Raw genomic sequence first — 19,841 nt, forward strand, 5'->3', positions numbered from 1 at the left:
ATAATAATAATAATAATAATAATAAATACTAGTTCGAGTTGATCTGGTACATAAAATCCCAATTGAAGGTTTGTTGTTGTTAAGAGGTGACATAATGCCATGGTTAAGGTTTAAGAATACTTGCAACACCATGCATGGACTAGAACACTTTACAGTAATATTTAAATTAACATAAATGTTAATAAAGTGATGAAAATCTAACATTATTAGGACTTAATGGAAGACATGCAGTCAAAATGTCTTCAGTTGAGTTTCTCTGCATTGACATAAACACATTCAGTCCAGATGGAGTTTTTCTGTCTTGCTGACAGATCTGTCTGGACATGGTCCTCATGTTGGACCTGCAACAGGATTTATCACAAAATAAGTTCCACATTATCACACAAATGTGAATAAAATGCTGATCTGAGGGTGATATACCTCTGCAGGGGTTGTGAACGGAGCTGAAAGTCCTGCACAAGACCCTAACAGCCAAAGACAAATGTTTGTTACCTCCAGTAGCAACATTACAGGTACAAATGGAAAATGATTCTGGTACCAAAGCAGCAGTTTGTCTCCTCGATGATCCAGACTAAGGATCCCAGATAAACACCCAGAGCGCAGATGGTGAGGATGACGGAGGAGATGAATATTGCAGCATTGGGATCGACCGTAAAAATGCTTTGAGACGTTAAATCATCTGCAAATAAATGATAAAAGGAGCATTCAGAGTACTGGATTTCTTTGTGATAAACACAGATCATGCAGAATTGTGAAATATGTACATCACTGTATGCTGCTGAACATTAACGCTACTCTGTGAATTAAAACATTGTATCTAACTGACAAAGATGAGTGAATATAACTTGTTCAAAGTTTCAACATTCAAACTAAGTCCAGTGAATTTTTGGGTGTATAAAGAATTACAATGTTGACTTTAATCAAATAAATGAATATAGCTTATTTTTTATTTATAATAAACACTTGATTAAAATAAGTCGAGGGCCTCAAACGTTTTAAAAATGAGTTTAGTTCATTTGAAGTAATATGAGGGTATCTGACAGGAGTGGCCAGCAAGGAATCCCACAATGCATTGTGCCAACAGCAGTAGCCACTTATTAAATCACTTTTTTTATTTGTCACAAAGATTAGTTTTAAGATGTTTAAGGTGAAAGGGTAGACTCCAGAGCTTCATATATGCAGTCAGTTCATCAAGAACGACAAACTAAGAGCCTAGCTCTTATTATTTGAATACTGTTTATGTAATTCCAATACACAGATTTATTAAGTTACTAAAATTTTACAAGTTAATGTTACTCTTTCAGTTAATTTAATGAAAACTTTTAAAAAAATGAGGCAATGAATTTCCATATATTTTTTAAGTAAGGAGAACTTATCCGTTTTTACAGTGTACATGCATTGTGTTGCTGCCTTACTGTGAATAATCCTGGTTCCTGTCCCCAGCATTACGTGTCCACATGCAGTCACAACACAGTGGTACATTCCAGCATCATCAGAGTCCATGTTCTTCAGGAAGAGCCTGTGGACGCACCTTTCTCCACTTCCTGCCCTCTTACAGCTGTTGGTTTTATCTCCAGATGAGTAAATTATGTCTGCAGGAGAGGCGTGAAGGTTTTTCAACCACATGACTGCGGTGTGTCCTGCTGAGCACTGACCACCCTGAACAGTACAGCTGATGGTCACTGACTCTCCTGGCTGAACTGAGCGGATCTCTGGCTGCTGGGCAACAGAGTCGCTGCTCAGCTTCAAGCCTTGGAAAACAAATGAGATTAAATGTGATGATTAGCACAACGTGGTTAATTAGAAATGAATTCTCATAGACATGAGTACCTTTAAGAAACAGAAAGGTTCCTGATCCAAACTGAACCTTATCCCGATGCATCTCTCCACAGAAGTATGTTCCAACATCGTCCCATGAAGTTGCTGATATTATCAGGCGATTGCTGATGCTGTCAAATTCAACTGAGAAACGCTTTTGAAATTCATCAGCAACGACGCTCCGATTGTTCCGATTATCAACTGTTGCGACCGCATGCAGTCTTCTTCCTGCAGTCAGTTTGTACCACACTGTTTTCAGAGCTGTGCTCTTCATGTTGCATTCGATGGCGGCCGACTCTCTGAGCTTCAGCGTCTGAACAGAAACGGGCTGAGAGATTTCACTGAACTCTGCTTCACCTGAAAGTTAACACATTTTATCAGCTTTCTGTTTGAAGACAGAAAGGAAGAAAGGTTGAACATGAAAAGATGAATTACTCACACAATGAGAAGAGCAGCAGCATCTTCAGAAAGAACACAGCCATCTTTGGTGCTTCTTCTTCTTCCTCAAAGTAGTTCAGAGCTCCCAACATGGCCGACCGTTCCACAGATTTATCAGTTTGTACCGGCATTGAGCCACGTCTCTCGAGTCTCATTGGTGACTTAGTTCCCTCCCACTCATGACTTAAAAACGAGGAGGAAAATTATTCTTCTGCCTTGTTACAAGCACTTATTTAATAAAACCAGGTGTCAGTTCACCAACAATGTAACAGCGTTGCCACAACCTGCCAGCCTAATGTCGACTGTTGTCACAGCAACGCACTGAAAAACTTTGAAGCAACTTTTAAAAAGGAGATTTTACATTGGTGGATGTTAATGGTTTCACTTTGCCACAAAAAACTGATTTGTTTTAAATGTAATCACTAGTTTTAGCTTCAACATCACATCATCATTTCAAATGATCACAAGTCAAGTTTGAAATTCACTTCCTCTTCTTCTTTACTCTCCCTCTACAATTCATTTAGTGACCAACATTTTAAACTTTTTTACTTCCTTTCTGTTTGTTTTTGGCGCATCTGTAGCAGGAACTGCAGGAACGACTTCTGTGAAAATAGGTTATGTTAAGAGAACAGAGTTGATTGGCTGAGAGGCAGGGGGCGCCGTGGATACAGTGTGATCATGGGGAGAACATGCAAACTCCATGCAGACAGGCTGGGATTCAAACACAGGACCTGCTTGCTGCTTGGCAACAGTGGCACCAGCTGCTCCTCCATGCAGCCTACAGCCAATCACAGCCCTGCTTTTCCAAAGCCAAGGAGATCAAACTGTATTTAGCAAGTCAACAGTTATAAAATGACAAGGAAAACCTTCCTGAGTGAGTTGTGTTCTCCTAACATATTTATGATTTTACTGGGTGGTTAAACAGCTTCAGTTGGTCAGTACTCATAACCAACTGTTGGATATCACCTTCCTTAAAGACAACTAGACAAGTCAGATACCGAATCGTGATTTAAATGAATTCTCAGATTAAGCTTCTTACCAAATCCCAGTGCATGTTTTTCCACCCCATCACACCTGAATCTTTCTAGATTTTGAAAAGACTTACAGTTTCCACCAACACATTGGCTCCAGCAGATTTTAGTTTCCTAACTGAAAGTCTGGGAATCAACAACCTTTACAAGTTCACGTTCTGAGTGATCACAAACTAAACAACTGACTTATAAACAAACTAAGACCAACTGAACGAATCAGGCCCTCGTGAAAGGGTGGGCGGTAAATAAACATACTAATAGGTGGTGACAATTAGTCTGGTAGAAAGCAGAACCTTGTTCTACAAGGATGTGGGCTCTCAGCTGCTGAGAAATGATTGCTTCCTGGACACATTGTTGAGGTTTTATATGTTATTCAGTTGCTAATGTTTCCTTGTGACACACATAATGCACCAGTCTGATGCCAAGAACCTTAGCGTCAGAAAGTTGGGGTGTGGGGGGTGATGTGTGTTGTTGTGATGATGTATTACTGTTGACATTCAGATCCTTCGCTCATGTTGGCCCCCACAAGATGCCGCCCTGGGCAGTTGCCCATGCTGCCCATATCAGAATCCTCCACTGAGTCTAACTATACGCTTTATGAAGAGGAAAGTTTGTGCCAAGTTTTTCCATTATGTTTTTTTTTTTTTCCTGTTTAGGACGGTTCCATTTTGACATAACATTAGAAACAAGACATTTATACTGTGACAGTTAATATTATGATCCCTGATCGAATCAAAATAACCAAGCAAACATTTACTGGTATAACATGTTTATTGGATTCATATACAGTAAATCAGGTAAGTTGGTGAAGTCACAGCATAAAACAAAAGCCTAGTCTCTGTCAATTCTATTGTTTTGACGCATAAATGAGCCGGTGTTTAACAGGCTCAGATTTTTTTAAAATCTATTAAACGCTATGAAACACTGTATAAAAAAGAAAAAAGATAACGAAAAAATGGAAAGGTTTGAGAAAAAACATGAGTAAACCCTAGATGTTTACAAAATAGATCAATTCATAGAATTTAAAGGGGATGTTCTCTGTTTGTATTAATGTCTGACCAACAACAACAAGTGCAAACTCATTGTAAGACCTGCTCCTAAACCTACCAAATGAAGTATATTTTCTCCAGCCTATGCTGGAGGTAATCTCTTTCTCAGTTGCTGCTCATTTTTCTTCTGGACCTGCTGAGCCGGTTTACATCTACAGATGAATAATGGAGGCTGTCTGTAGGTTGGCTGGTGCCCTGGAAACAACAAATAAACAACCAAATGTGAGCCGAGAGGGAAAAATAACTTATTTAATCTGTTTTTAAAAGGTTCTCAGAAATTATATACAATCTAATTATAGATTATAAAGATATATCTCACCTGTTCTGTTGTGGTGTTTGTAGTTGGATCTGGAATTCTTGGCTCTAGTTTTCAAAAAAAATAAAAAAATATGTGTCACTTGCATACGTTTTATTGAAAACAAGGAACAATGCTCTTTTTTTTTAAATGTACCTGCAGCTTGGTTGGTGTGTTTATTTTTCATCCTGTACACTATGATAACGATTAAAACAAGGAAGAGACCAGCCAACAATCCAGTCACAAAATGCACCAAGAATTTTCCCTCACCTGCAGAGAGTCCACAGTCAGAAACATGTCTTCATTTCTTAAACAGAAACTCATTGAGAGATCTACTTACTCATGAGTGTCAGTCTGGTTCCGTTTCCAAACACGATCTGCCCACAGAAACTAACGACACAATAGTAGGTCCCAGCATCTGACACAGTCAGGTCCTTAAGAGGCAGGCTGTACACACATGTGTGTGTTGGTGTGTTGGGATTTCTCTCACATCGGTCTCTCTTGCCTCCATGAGTGTAAATGAGTCCTGGGTGGGATTCTTCAGACTTCCTGAACCAGTAAACGCTTTGTTCTCCACCACAGCTCCCAGTTTGTACTGAACAGTTCAGAGTCACGGCGTCTCCTGGCCGAACACTCTCAGGTTCTGATTGAAGAACCGAAGGTCGGATGTCAGAATCTGGATCTTTAATAATGACTGTTGCACCTTCTGAAAAGCTCACAATTTGTGCGTAGGTGAATGCGCAGTAGTAAGTGGCTGAATCTGACATTTTAAGGTTAGAAATGATCAGGTTTGTTGTTCGGTTTTTTCTAATCAGGGTAAATCTGGAATTGTTCTCGAATTCTCCATAGAAAATGTTTTCCGGACTATACACAAAGAAACTAGAGATGAGTTTTGGATTCTGTCCCAGAGTTTGTTTGTACCAGCAGATCCACGCTGACTCATCGCCTTCATAGGAACAACGTAAGGTCACCTCACCGCCAACAGGAGCCGATATAAAGCTGCTCTTTAGATGAACAGGAGAAGACGTCAGAACAGACGGTGGAGCTGAAAGGATAGCAGAATAAAATTCTGTTGAACAAAATTCTCTGGAACCATTCTGTAAAGAATTGGCACAAAATGTATAAAATCCAGAAAAAGAAATAAAAATCTCACCCATTTGTCCCAGAAGTAAACATGTGAGACAGAAGACCAGAGGTTCAGAAGTCATTGTGTCTGATTAACGGTTCGAATGAAAGGAAGGTTGAACTTTTTTCCACTTTTAAGAGACATGACTGTACAGGATTGGCTAGCATCAAGTGACACAACAGTCCTACTAAGGAAACATGCGAACTGTGGTGTAAACTTCTGTACTTCTAACAGTTAGCACAATGACTTGCTGGAAACAATTATTTTTGTCATTTTGCTTTGTTGAGACCAAACTGTACTCAGCACTTTTGTTGTGATGTGATGACAGAAGGACAAATAAACTATATAATGAAATGTAACTTTTATATGTTTCCTTATGTTTTAATGGATCTAAGTACATAAACAATGTACTTAACAATGATAATAATTTAGAATTGCTTTTTGCCATTATTTCACTGGCAGAAAAGACACTCATGCAGGCTTCCACTGACTCATTGTATTTGGGGGACCTTTGTGGGAGTGTAACCACAGCTACATCCTGTGCAGCTCTGACATTGGTGCCAGTAAAGGGAGCTGACCCAAAAATCTGTGTGAATTGATGCATTTCAGAAAATGGCTACAAACACAAAGCTGTGAGTTTCAGAACTGTGACATGGAACAATGGTTATCTGTGTCTTTCAGACATTCCTGTGATTTTGAAGACCTCCTAAAGTCACTGCTAGGAAATATCAGTTCATCGGTTCTGAGATGAGGTGAAGTGATGTCCTCCTCTAGATAAGCCTTCAAATGCTACACTGACCTGCTTAGTCTTAGCAACTACAACCACAGCAGGGCTGGAAACTTTTAATTATTCGTAAAGTTGTGAAAATGAGTACAAGACATTATTATTTACAATTGAAGTTCAAATTAGTCTGTTTTATCCAGAACTGCTACAATGTGATTTTGTTTTGATAATAGCCATACATCAATCTCAGCCACATTAGCCAAGCTAAAGCTTCTGGCACAAGAACGAATGAAAATGAAATCCAATCAGATTTCATTTGGTCCCTCTCAGAATGAGTCAACCGGAGTTAATGCACTAACTCACGTAAACCAAGTGAATAAAAATATATTACACTTTTTGTATATATATACTCAGAGTGATATGATTATCTTTGAGTAGTTTACACTTAATGTGTCACTATATTTAAGTTTTATTACTTTAAAGTTTGTTTGTTTGTTTTTTTACTTTTTTTATTTTGTAGGTCATATATGTTGGGGATGTAATGAAAACTTCTGATTTGCAAGTAAAGATACAGATTTATAATCTGGTTGACAATTGAATATTTTTTTATTGTTTTTGGGGGGTGGGTTTTGGTCCACCGTGTAAAACGTCTGGGATGTTTTATCTGTACAGGCATCTTTTACTGTAGCAGACAGAAGTAATCCCTGACGGCTTCTTGAAAAGGTAAATAAGTCCTCAAATAGAGGAAAAGCTCCTGTACACCACATCAATCATCCTCATCAGATGATTTAGCCAGTCAACTGACTGCGGCACAAAAGCTAACGACTGTTTTAGCTGAGACAACGCAAACTGAGAAAATTCACATTAAATGGATGCTAGCGCATATTAACAGTCCACAATTTCACAACTGACAATTCTTATGTTTGTTACTGTTTTGTCCATCTGGAGCTGGAGCTGGTCTCTGTTTCCATGTGGAATTAAACTTCGTGCAACCTGTCGACTGAATAGACTTACTAGATCAGCTATAACTCATCAAGAGTGGAGGAAACCTCTGGAGTTTGTGTCTGATTGTTAACACAGCAGATGTAGGAGAGCCACATCCTCTCCTACAAGAGCAGAGGATGTGGCTGGTTTAAGAGTAGAGCAGGAGTTGATGTGAATAACAGCCAGCAGAGTGATAACTCGCTGTGTGTGAGCAAAGGCCACAGGCAGAGACAGAGGCTGAAGCCAGCAGTAACCCCTGACCTCTGATAGAGGTTGTAAGCTACAACTACCAAAAGTCATGACTTCTTAAATTGAGAGAATTCAATGAAGCATGTATACTCAGAGAGATGGAGGAGCAGCTAAATAAACTGCATTTAATATAAGATTCACATATCAGCATCATCTTTAGCAGAATCCTGAAACAACTGGTCTTGATTCTTGGGTCTGTCAATCACCTTGGGCGACATTGACCAGAGTTGGTGCAGTTCGGTACCATATTTGACCTGTTTTCATTGCAAAAGTGGCCCATCCAACCAACCTGCACCGCACCACACCAGGGCCCAATCAGTCCATGGGGCATCACAGAGTATGATCCATTGATTGGGGGACAGAAGTACGTCAATGCTTGTGCATCACGCTTGCTGTCGCACTATTATGACACAGCGTTAGGTATTTGGGTTTAACCCCGCCGCCCAGTGAGAGTCCACCTAGTGGTGGAAACGCTCTCCTGAATATGCCAGACCATCAGATAGAATACAGAACCATGGAAGTATTACAATATTATATCTCAGGTTCAATAAAAAAGAAAAATCAACCATCTTTCACTATCGATATGAGATTTAAAGGTGATTTTATAAATTCACTATACTGACTCTTCAACAAGGGCTGATTGTTCAAGTAGAGTGACGTAAGAATTCATGCAGAGCTACAATTATACACATGCTGGAAAAGAAAAGACCAAACATCCTCTGAAAAAATATTTTTACATAAAACAAAAACAAAACACTTTGTTCTGTATCCAAGAGAAAAAACTAGCGAAAGTAAATCTTGTCAAAAGAATACATGCCGGGGTTCTGTGGTGGTGCAGGAGTTAAGCACAGACCACACATGAAGACTTCAGTCTTCAGCGTGAATGTCAGAGGTTCAAGTCTCGGCCTGATGACCTTCCCCCCCTCTCATATCCCACCTTCCTGTCAATTCACTATCAAATTAAGGCTCCAATTACTAAAAAAAAGAATACATGCTAGTGGATTTAATGCATCAAGAGTCAATCAAGAAAAACCACACCAAACAAAACTTAGGTCCTTTAGTGTTTGCAGCAAGATGCTGTATATCTTCCAATACATCGTTAACTGGTAGATTTTAAAAAGCTGAACAAAGAAGCCTAATTCTGTTGTGTTCTGACTGTTCAAAATGATGCTTCATAAAATGAAAACAATAATGAACAACACTGATGATCGGTGAATATCCACAGACAGAGGCTTCTTCAGATTTGCTGCAACACAGTTTTCTTTCTAGCCAACAGTCATCATCATCTATAAGAACTCTTTGAAGAAATGAATTTACTAAAACATTTAAATTTCCTTCAGGAATATTATGGTATTTTTGTTTGAACAGCATTAACCTGAATTCAAAGTTGGCAACTAAGCAAATTATCATAATCTACGCACTGTAAAAACTGGCATCTAATCGATCAAACACACACAATTTAGTCATTTTAAGAAGTTTAACAATTTAAATAAGTTTATTCTGTGAAATGTAAAAAAAAAAAAAAAAAACAGAACTATTCTTCAGTCTTTGACCCGAAACAGTCTCTGAGCTGTGCTTCAGTTCTCCAGGCAGCTTTAGGAGAGTGAACTGAACCATCTTCAGTTCAGAGTGTGTGTAATAGCTGAGTACACACACTCAGTCTCTGTGCTCTTCCTGTGTCTCCTTGGTCTGCTGAGCTGGTTAACATTTACAGCAGCATAATGGAGGTCGCCTGCGACTTGATGTACCTGGTAACAGAACACTCCTGAAATTAGTTTTTTTTTTTTTTCAAATTTCACAATGAGACAATTAATAGTTTGTGAAATATAAGAGATGAGATGCGGTACCTCAGTGCTTGTTGCTGGATGACATGAAAGTCTTCCGTTAAACTCTGTGACAGGCAAAAGGCAAAAGGCATCTTTAGTATAAACAAAAAAAATTATATATATATATATCTATCTATATATATGTATGTATGTATGTATGTATGTATGTATGTATGTATGTATGTATGTATGTATGTATGTATGTATGTATGTATGTATGTATGTATGTATNATATGCATGTAAACTGTTTTGTTTTTCTGTCACATTTACACATTTTAGATAATCAAAATTTAATATCAAATGTAGAATTTATAAATACCAAAAGCAGTTTTTAAATTATAATTTTGATTATTGATAGAAAGATGCCATCCAAACCAACCAAGCACAATGTGAATGGCCTCATCGCCACACCCAGTTCTGATCACTGTCAGACGTGACTTACTGTGGCTTCCAAAAGTATTCACACCCCTTGAACTTTTACAACCACAAATAGAAAATATATTTATTTGGGATCTTATGTGAAAGACCAACACAAAGTAGTAAAATAATTGTGGAAGTGGAAAGAAAATTACACGTGATTCAAAACACTTTTTGATAAATTGAAAAGCCTGGATGACTTAATAGAAACATGAATTCTGCTCTCCAACAGAAAATACTGAAGAAGAAGAATCTGTAATCCTTCTGGGTTACAAGTCAGAACCATATTTAAAAGGACACCGCTGAATGTTTGGCTCTGCCAGATATTGCAAATGTCTGATAGCAGTTGCTGTCACTCAACACGGTACAACCAGATATCAGGCTTAACACCAGGTTGGTTTGGAGAGCATTTTCCTAAATAAATGAAATTATAATTTAAAATCAGCCTGTCAAGACTTTAGAATTTTTGGATGATTTACAAGGCGCAAGTGTTACAAAACAAAAATAAAATCTGTAATGGGGAAAATCATTTTTAACAAAAATAACCTGAAGTTTGGCAGCTGTTCCTCTTGTGCATCTTGTGCAGTGTGAAGGCCAGTAAAACACTCAGGATGACGGTGAAAATAAAAGCTGCACTTAAGAAATAAACCAAGGACAAAGAGACGGCCTCACCTGCAAACCCGGACAAACCCACACAGACAGAAAGCTTTAGGTTTTAGACAGTTTTCCTACTAGCAAACAAAAACGTCTCTGAAATGACACGACTCACCTTCCACATCCAGCTTTGTCCCGTTTCCAAACAGAACTTGTCCACATGAAATAACAGCACAGTAATAAGTCCCAGCATGAGACTTATTCAGGTTCCTTATAGGCAGATCGTACATGCAGGTGTGTGTTTGTGTGTTAGGACTTTTCCCACACTGATCGCTGCTTCCTCCGTGGGTGTAAATGAGTCCTGGATGAGATTCTCCAGAGTGTCTAAACCAGTAAACACTGTGTTCTCCACCACAGCTCCCAGTTTGAACTGTACAGTTCAGAGTCACAGAGCTTCCCATCTGGACGGTTCCAGATTCAGACTGACGGATCCAGCTTGTATTTTCCAGAACCGGATTCTTCACGCTGACTGTGACACCCTCCCCAAACTCAAACACAAATGAAATGCCACTTGCACAAAAGTAAGTTCCTGTGTCTGATGGTTTTAAGTGAAAAATATTTAACTGACTTTTCCCATCGTTGGTTTTCACAGTGAATCGTGGGTTGTCCTGGAACTCGTCATGAAACTCGCCACTTTTATCAAATTTATAACTGATAGAGATAATCTGTAGCTTCTGTCCCAGAGATTGCTTGTACCAGTAATACCTCGCAGCTTCAGTCCCATAAGAACAATGCAGAGTCACGCTGCTGCCAACTTCAGCTGACATAAAGCTCCTCTGTTGATGAACAGATGATTTTCCCAAATAATTCAGCTCAACTGAACAGAAAATGTAAAAAATAAAATTACCAAAATTTACATTTCACAAAAGATAGAAATGTTTGAAGCAGGACAAACTAGAAAGTTAAAATGACCGATCTCATAAAACACTACTCACCCTTTCTCCATAAGAGGACGACCAAGAGACAGAAAATAGAGCCTGAAGGTGTCATCCTGCTGAAATGGACGTGTTGAATGAAAAGCACTTTGATGCTTACTGAACTCCACAGAGACAAGGCTGTGCTGATTGGCTACAAGGAGAACATGATCTCATGATCACAGCTGCCTATAGTGTCACTTTAGGTCTTAAAGAAGACAAACATGGAGAGAACAAAGCTGAAGACCTGACAGGATCCTTCTGACCAAAATCACAAAGAAGCGCCTGCTTCAGTCAGACACATCAAAGCTCACCTTGCTTTGCTTAATGTACATGACAAGAACTTTTGCAGATACAATAAAACCCCATCTTTGTCACAAAACAGAGCAGCAACTATCATTCATCAGTATTAGCTCTACAAGCTAGTAAACAAGATCAAATAAGGAGCATGGTATACTTAAAGCACCAAATGTTTTTTTATTATTATTATTCAGAAATTTCAGATAACAGTCTGCAAAAATTTTACTCAAGTAAGACCAGCACTGTTACTGTTATTTTTACTCAAGTAAAAGTAAATAGTTGCCCACCAAATGACTCAAGTAAGAGTAAAAATGTATTTGGTAAAAAGGCTATTCAAGTACAAAACAAGTGATCAATCATCAATCATTTAATATTTAAAAATTACATAATCAAGATGGACAAAAATATAAAGTTAAGTGGAAAATAAAGTTAAGGACCAAACAGACAATAATTCATATAACTAACAAAATATAACAAAATCAGGCAAAATAATTTTTTTTTCCAAATCAGTTTCTTTCAATATAAAACTTTTATGTGAAACTAACTGTGTGTGTCTTTGTCTGGTGAATCTTTGGTTAAAACATATTTGTTTTTCATTCAGTGGGTAGAGAATCCAGAAGTTTTACTCAAGTAGAAATACGTCATATTTAAATTACTCAAGTAAAAGTGAAAAACACAGAGAAGTAAAAAAAAAACTCCTACAAGTATTTTATTTTATTTTACTTTTTCAAAAAAGTTACCTAAGTAAATGTAACTGAGTAATTGTAACTAGTTACTACCCAAATCTGGTCCCATTTATGCTGAGACACTGTGGTCATTCAAAAGAAAAAAAGGAAAAAAATGCTGTTCCTGGAGTGGCTGCTTTGTTAAACATCATCCAATAGCATGTCATGTAGCATTGTACCACTTGAGTATCAGTATGCCACGCTGCATTTTATTTTCTTTTGAATATTTTTGATATTCAAAAGAAATACTCAAAACATCTGTGGCCAGTCTGCCATGGATATTTTGGACATGTTGAAATAATTTGGAGTCATATTTCAATGAAATATTAACTAAAATTGAGCTGTGAAAAGGCAGAGGTTCCCTCTAGTTACTTATTCTCCACCACACTTTCTTACCTACAAAGATTCAGTGGGATGAGTGATGGAACTTAGCGATAGATAGCATATATATTGCAGATATGCCTCACTGCTTTGGAATTTATATGAGTGTATCCAAATGTTGTGGCATAACTTCGGTATTATTCTAGATGGTCAGATAGTCTCTACATAGTGAGGTTACTCTCACAGTGTATATTTTACACCATTTATCCCTATAAATGGTAAAGTGCATGTCCACTGCACAAAATGAAAACAAAACTCTCCAGTCAAGCTTTCTGTGGTAACTTTATTTTAATAACACCTGTATCCTAATCTGCTGATAGTCAACAAGTCAATGAGAACATGATGATTGATTTTCTTTATACTGGTTCAGTAAAGATGAAAGAATCTGACTTAAGAGGCAAAAATGCTTTTAGGTTACAGTATGTAGTTATATAAACCACTTGTTTATTACACTACATAACATAATATTGTAAAAAAGATATATATGTATATTATTAAAGCCAGAATATTATATCAGCAAACCATTTTGTTTTTCTACAGTAGCGTTGGCCTTTAAGTATACAGGATACAATATAGATCATAAGACTTCCTGAGAGAAACCAAAGAAGACACAAAGAAGAGCCGAGCCGAGTGACAAACCCTGATCAAAGCACGCTGCGATCGATTCAGTTGATAACAGACCACAGGGGAAGCTGTGAACAGATTCTTACATCGCCGGGTTAGCATTAAGCTAAATGTTAGCTTAATTTTCCTAGGTCAGATTTGTGTACAGACTGTTGAATGTAGACAAAAGCAACCGTCATCTGAAGGTGATGTAGTCATAAGCAGTTAAATCCAAAATTTTTTATTTTGATTTACAGTTATTGTAATCAAATGAGACATTAGTTTCTGCAAATAATAAAACAATGTGAATAAAATCTTTGCTTTTTTATTACAAATATCATGTAATAAAACAATTTAATCATTGGTTTTATGTACAATAAAACCATGTAATGTTGGCATTACAAATGTAAAAAAAACTATGGAAAACTCCTTTTTGACATTACAGCATCCTTTCTCTTTTTACAATGGCTGACCAGGTTTTCTGGCTTGTTTTCACTGGTATTTAAAGATTTTTCTTTGTTGGTGAGTTCTGATTCTTTAAGGTTGGAAAACTTTACCCTCACTGAAAAATTTAGATTCTCTACCAGATTGACTAGATTATTTCTAATCCAAAATAACAAGTTGGTAAAAGTAAAAAGAAAAAGATTTACACCTAAATTTGCAAATAGATCATTTTAGGGTTAGTTAATAATTTTACAGCATTTAATCATTGAAGGAAGTATTGGTGTATAACAGCTGTATGCAGTTGTTCATTCTCAGTTTTTGATGGCATCTGTGTTGCACTTTAAAGCTCTAGTGATAAAAATAGAATCACACTCAGACTTCCTGTTAGTACCATTCTGAATGCACGTGTTTAAGAAAAAGATGTGCTGAATGCCCATTTTTACACTGTTAACCACAGACAGACAGCAGGGCTTTGAGACTGTTGTGTAAAAGCAACACCACCAGAATAGACGGTTTCTGAAATCTAGCACACCTCATAATTTCACCTCAATACAAATTTGCTTGTGTCAAGTAAATATTTTACATGTTATTTCTGGTGGGTCTTCTTGTCAATGTGACACTGCATCTGAAATCTTAAAAGACAAAAATTATCAATAGCAGGAACAATAACTTAGCAAATTACCAATACCAACCTTCGTGGTTGGTTTGTTTTCTCAGTTTTCCAAGATAGTAAAGTTAGTCTGACTCTGGCACACATAATGAACAGACGCAGTTTACTTAGAAATGTTGTTACATTATCAACTTTTCAATGCAAGATTTTCGTTTCTGTGACTGTTCACAACCCGTATTTGCTGTCATACGGAAACTCAGATTCCACAAGTCTCCTCTCCAACAGACCAGAAGTATCAGAATTTGTCAAATGTCGAATTTCTTCCAGATAATTCTCTCTTAGATTCTTTTATTTGAGTCTTATCAAATGGGAAGCAGTTTATATTTTTGTGAATAGTATTCCTCAGAAGCTTTGATTTTTTTTTTTTTTTTTACCTCAATATTCTAAATATAATCTGTCTTCTGACACACAACCCAGCATGTTGGTTCTTGAAAGATGGATGTTTGGTTATGGGTTGTACATTTTGAACAAATGTTCTTTCCTTTACATAGACATTTTGATTTTAGAATTCACTGTAGTGTAGTTGTCTTTTAGTGGCTTTTTAAACAAGCCTGGGTTGTTTTAGCTCATTTTGAACTACTAGAGATGCTAAAACAGAAATAAACATTAAGCATGCACATAAATTTGGACAGTGGATGTCCTATGTATATAAAGTGTCCATTTTTCTCCCTGTCTCATACCTCCAGTATTATTCCTCATCACTTGGTTTTATGTACAAAGCATAGCCAGCGAAATCAAAAGTGAAGCAGGAGTCTTCTTGGGGGCTGACGTGGGGCTTCCTGTGTTCGAGTTTCCATCAGTGGAAACTTCTGCTGTTTAGGTCATACCACCTTCACCACAGCAGTGGAGGGACACCATTATACACTAAAAGGTGTAATCTGCTGGGCTAAAGATGACTGCAATAATCTTCAGTGTCTGTATTTGTTTCCATAGTCATCCTTATTAAGACTCATATACTTATACATATATACACACATGAACAAAATTGCTGCTACTCCTCAGTTAATAACTGAAAAGCTCACAATGATCAGTGAAACAAACATGGTTGCACATAATCATTTTAAAAATAAACTAATGACAAACGTGAGGGTACCTCTAGAATCAATTGAAAATAATTCAAAAATAGGGGCCTGTTAAACTAATGTGTGTCCTCTCATTAGCATTACAGTCTGCCTAGTTAATGGGTGACAAGTAGTCACTGTGCTGTTTGGTGACATCATGTTTACCACACTGAACACAGACCACAGGAAGCCAAGGAAAGAGTTGAGCCAAGAGATTAGGAAGAACATTGTGCATCTCCTGTGACAACAGTTGTCCATATGACTGACATGTTTAAGGTCCACAGAACTGTGGCCAACCTCTATGGTTGCAGGAGGAAGATTGATAACAAATTAAAGAGAAGCATGATTCGAATGGTAACTGAAGAGCCCAGAACAACTTCCAAAGAAATGAAAGGTGAACTCCAAAGTCAAGGAACATGAGTACCAGATGGCAGCATTCATCACTGTTAGTAAGAGTGGACTTCATCGGAGACTACCAAGGAGGAAAGCAAAGTATACAAAGGTGAGAGTAGAATTGGCCACAATGCACAGTGACAAAGTCCCTTGTATGTTTTGCTCTTTACCAAGAACCAATGATCCTTTAGATGCTTGGCAAAGGTAACCTTAAGAGTGGATGGCACCACAACGGACAATATGAAGGAGAAGGTTGGAGACCAAAATCAAGACAATAGGGAAAGAGGTAATTGTCAGAATTCCAGAAAGGTGCATCCAGACATGCAAACAAATGGCACATAACCTGTTTCTCCACAGCATGGAAGCTCCTGTCAGGCATCACTCCTTGGACTTCTGTCCATCTGAGGACTTTGTATTGACTTCCATTCACCTTAGTAACTGAATTTATGCGGAATCCAAACATTTTCCCCTAACCCTGATTATTACCAATCTATTCCAAACTCTAACCTTAACCAAAAAGTAATTCACACCATACCTCTGATTAGCAGAGCTCAGTGCAACTTCAAAACAAATAGAGGACTAGTAAAATGTGCTCATTTTCCACAAATGACCTCCCTTTATTGGTGAAAATGGTGAAAGTGATTCTCTATATGCAGTATACACAAGTATATGCTGTGTGTGTAATGATGTGAAATGTGATGTTAAGAAACAACATTCTTGGGCCACTTCTGTTCTTTGACCTTTGTGGTCTGAATGTACAGGCTGTGGTAAGTATGCTAAAGTTGTTGACTAAGTGTAGACGAAGCTTAAGAGGCAAACAGTTTTCTCACCTAAACCCAAACTTCCTGAGTTTTGCAAAGAGACAACAGGTACAGACCCACATCAGTGTTTCTCGGAAAAAGTCAAGTCTAAAATGTGAAATTAACCCTATCATTCTTTGGCTGTGTTTTTTTTTTCTACATAGTGGCAGCTATGCAAACTTCTTGGAGAAAGATCCCTGGTCAAGATTTGAACACACAACATTCTTGCTGCAAGGCAATGGCACTAACAATTCCCTACTGTGTAGCCCTGATGGGGAGAAGAAGGTGATTTAGTTTAATTAAAAGCATAGATGCAGAAAGAAAAAAGTATCTTAACCGTGTCAAGAAGCTCATACTACGCTTGTACAAATATCTACCAGCAGTACCAGTGATTCTCACTGGTCTTTTAGGGTTATGTGAAGACAGAAGTACAAGTCAGAGTTGTTGGCGTAAAGCAGCAAAGCAGCAGGAACAAATAAGTTGCATCAAAGCTACGACCACGTATACATCCTGTCAGGACGGAGGAGAGGTGGAGCCGACAAAACCACTGAGGCTGTGGTCGATGTGAAAGGCCTGGACCGTAGCGGGAGCACAGCAAAGACAAATGCTTTTCTGGTTTCTGTTTTTGTAAACCACCTGTAACACTCAAATGACATTGCTCTCTTCTTGAGGCGACAAGTTTAAAGTTGAGGAAAGCATGTGAGCTTCAAAGCTCTGAACAAGATGCCATTTTATGAAACTTAAACCCCTTTTTTGTCACTTGATCACAGTGTCCTTTTTGTAAATTCTATTTTTTAAAACAAGTTATCTGTGTGCATTATTTATTTTAAAATACAATGTTGGTGCAAACTTCTTAGTCGGGTGGCCAAACCTATGCGATGTAGGATCACTTCATCCAGTAGCGTTCTGATCACTAAATGTTTGCCAGAGTGAATTCTCCAAAAAGCTGGTGAAATGCTGCCCTCTGCTGGCCAGAGTCTTAACTGAACAAAATTGTTTATTTTTTTCACCTGAATTGGAAAACGTAACAAAACAGACAATACGAGCCTTTAAGAAGTGTTTAGGTTGACAGATTTTTACAAAGCCTTGCAAAAGTATTCAAACGGCATACACCTTTTTTCATTAGGTTATGTGCAGATTGATCCCATTCTTCTTTGTAAAATAGCTTACAGTCACATTACATACAAAGGGTCTGTTAATAAATCTTCAACTCTCACTATTGATTGTCAATTTGATTTAGATTTCAACTTTGGCTGGCCCATGGTAATAATTATTTTTGCTTTGAATTCCCACAACTTTAAATAATATAAATCTAACATTGACAGAGCGCCTTCATCGTTTTATAGTTGATGTACACCAGGGAGTCAGCTGAGTAATGTTTAGTTGTTTATTGTTTTATTGCATAATTTCAGCCCTTCAAGTAAGCCATTCCCGTAAACTATTATCATTTCAGAGTATGAAGAACTACTTTCATATTAGTTTGTTGAACATCTTATTGTCCTGCGGTCTGTTCAACCAACTGCTATAGACTTGTTTATGTCCAGGAGTCGGCCAAAAGCCAGGTTCAATTTGTTTTAGCAGGCCAACAGCTTATTGCTGCTTTCATATTGCAGTTTAATATGTAACTTAACCCCCAGTGTTTTTTGTTAAATTGCTTACAGTTGGCTTATCAGTCTCACTGTTCTTATTGTTAGTTTCAGTCAAGGAACTGGTTGAGCAATTCTTTCCACCACTTGCCTGATTCCCAAGAACACTATGTCAACATCCATAAAAGTCATACATTTATGATGAGATTTATCAGATTATATTATCTCAGAATCATATTTGTCCTTGGAGGATTTTGGTATTTATAACGTCTGTTTACCGAATTACATCTCAAGTGTGTGAGAAAGAATAAATGGAAATAAAACTTGCAAAATATGAGTATGGTTATACTGTGTGCCTTAAATTTCTGTGCAACCAACCAACCTGCAAGCAATATATTTATAGGTGAAACCAAAAGTTTACATACACTTTATTTTGTTTTAGGTCAGCTAGAATTACCAGATTTATTTCTATTTGCTAAATGCCACAATAACAAGAGAAAGAATAAGTTACATTTATTTTTGAATTTCTTCAAAGTCAGAAATTTACATACAGCCCTTTAGTTTTTGGTAGCAACTCCTTTGAACGGCATAACTAGGGTCAAACATTTTGGGATTCCTTACAGGATCTTCTACCAATAGTTAGCTGGAGTTCTGGCCCATTCCTCCTGACAGAGCTAGTAGAACTGAGTCAGTTTGGTAGGCCACCTCACTCACACACACACCAGGTCTACAGACTGAGATCAGGGCTTTGTGATGGACACCAAAACATTGATCACTTTACGAACATTGTACATTTTAAAGACCCATTTATGCAGAGTTTTCATTTCCTGGTTAACGCCTTTAGACAGTCTTTGTCAACATAATCTCTTTCCTCATGATGTAATCTAGTTTATAAAGTGCACCATCTCCTCCTGAAGCAAACAGACCCTCAACATGATGCTTCCACCCCTATATAATACAGTTGGTATGGGGTTCCCAGGTTTGCATGCGTGCCCCCTCTTCCTTCCAAATGTACCGATGGTCATCACGGCCAAACAGTTCCACTTTAGTTTCATCAGACCACAGAACACACCTCCAACAAATACAGGTCTTTGTCCCCGCTGTGTGCACTTGAAAAACTGTAATCAGTTTTTTTTTTGGGGGGAGGGGGGGTTACCATTTTCTCTTTGGTTCTTTTGTTGTAATTGCTTCCTCTTTAACAAGCAATGTTTCAGCCCATGATTTTTCCCTGTGGACTTTTCTGAGTGGACATTGACATTCTCTTACCCCATCCAAGCCAGCGTCATCACAAAATCTTTGGCTTTTGTCCTGGAGTCAGTTTGTACAACATAGGTTTTTATCACTGTCAGTAG

At 37.7% G+C, this 19,841-nt stretch overlaps 3 protein-coding genes across 4 annotated transcripts; all 3 read right to left on the reverse strand.

The window, feature by feature from the left end:
- Positions 1-235: 235 nt before the first annotated feature.
- On the reverse strand, positions 236-2,768 carry LOC103140663 (uncharacterized). The gene is made up of 5 exons (XM_016673323.1): positions 2,258-2,768; positions 1,831-2,175; positions 539-679; positions 421-464; positions 236-341 (listed from the first exon to the last, which is right to left on the reverse strand). Exons 1-5 carry the CDS (start codon positions 2,409-2,411, stop codon positions 243-245), a joined length of 783 nt encoding a protein of 260 aa, XP_016528809.1. The 5' UTR covers positions 2,412-2,768; the 3' UTR covers positions 236-242.
- A 1,271-nt stretch (positions 2,769-4,039) lies between these two features.
- LOC103140664 (uncharacterized) lies at positions 4,040-6,781 on the reverse strand. 2 transcript variants are annotated; one of them, XM_007555910.2, is made up of 5 exons: positions 5,785-6,781; positions 4,972-5,676; positions 4,788-4,901; positions 4,656-4,699; positions 4,040-4,531 (listed from the first exon to the last, which is right to left on the reverse strand). In XM_007555910.2, exons 1-5 carry the CDS (start codon positions 5,837-5,839, stop codon positions 4,442-4,444), a joined length of 1,008 nt encoding a protein of 335 aa, XP_007555972.2. In that variant the 5' UTR covers positions 5,840-6,781; the 3' UTR covers positions 4,040-4,441. The 2 variants fall into 2 exon arrangements, with proteins under 2 accessions (XP_007555972.2, XP_016528786.1); XM_016673300.1 differs by having other exon boundaries at positions 4,972-6,781.
- A 2,159-nt stretch (positions 6,782-8,940) lies between these two features.
- On the reverse strand, positions 8,941-12,325 carry LOC103140592 (V-set and immunoglobulin domain-containing protein 1-like). The gene is made up of 5 exons (XM_007555808.2): positions 11,548-12,325; positions 10,728-11,429; positions 10,505-10,630; positions 9,562-9,605; positions 8,941-9,462 (listed from the first exon to the last, which is right to left on the reverse strand). Exons 1-5 carry the CDS (start codon positions 11,600-11,602, stop codon positions 9,334-9,336), a joined length of 1,056 nt encoding a protein of 351 aa, XP_007555870.1. The 5' UTR covers positions 11,603-12,325; the 3' UTR covers positions 8,941-9,333.
- Positions 12,326-19,841: the final 7,516 nt, after the last annotated feature.

Source organism: Poecilia formosa, unplaced genomic scaffold (assembly GCF_000485575.1).
Source record: "Poecilia formosa unplaced genomic scaffold, Poecilia_formosa-5.1.2 Scaffold73, whole genome shotgun sequence".
Lineage (NCBI taxonomy): Eukaryota > Metazoa > Chordata > Actinopteri > Cyprinodontiformes > Poeciliidae > Poecilia > Poecilia formosa.

Coding starts and splice junctions, on each gene's coding strand:
- LOC103140664 (XM_016673300.1), bottom strand. CDS start 5,839: ATGACTTCTGAACCTCTGGTCTTCTGTCTCACATGTTTACTTCTGGGA. Junction 4,902..4,971: donor AACCAGACTGACACTCATGA/GTAAGTAGATCT, acceptor GACTCTCTGCAG/GTGAGGGAAAATTCTTGGTG. Junction 4,532..4,655: donor CAAACACCACAACAGAACAG/GTGAGATATATC, acceptor TGTTGTTTCCAG/GGCACCAGCCAACCTACAGA.
- LOC103140663 (XM_016673323.1), bottom strand. CDS start 2,411: ATGAGACTCGAGAGACGTGGCTCAATGCCGGTACAAACTGATAAATCT. Junction 2,176..2,257: donor GCTGCTGCTCTTCTCATTGT/GTGAGTAATTCA, acceptor GTTAACTTTCAG/GTGAAGCAGAGTTCAGTGAA. Junction 342..420: donor CGTTCACAACCCCTGCAGAG/GTATATCACCCT, acceptor ATCCTGTTGCAG/GTCCAACATGAGGACCATGT.
- LOC103140592 (XM_007555808.2), bottom strand. CDS start 11,602: ATGACACCTTCAGGCTCTATTTTCTGTCTCTTGGTCGTCCTCTTATGG. Junction 9,606..10,504: donor GAACAGCTGCCAAACTTCAG/GTTATTTTTGTT, acceptor TGCCTGTCACAG/AGTTTAACGGAAGACTTTCA. Junction 9,463..9,561: donor ATCCAGCAACAAGCACTGAG/GTACCGCATCTC, acceptor TTCTGTTACCAG/GTACATCAAGTCGCAGGCGA.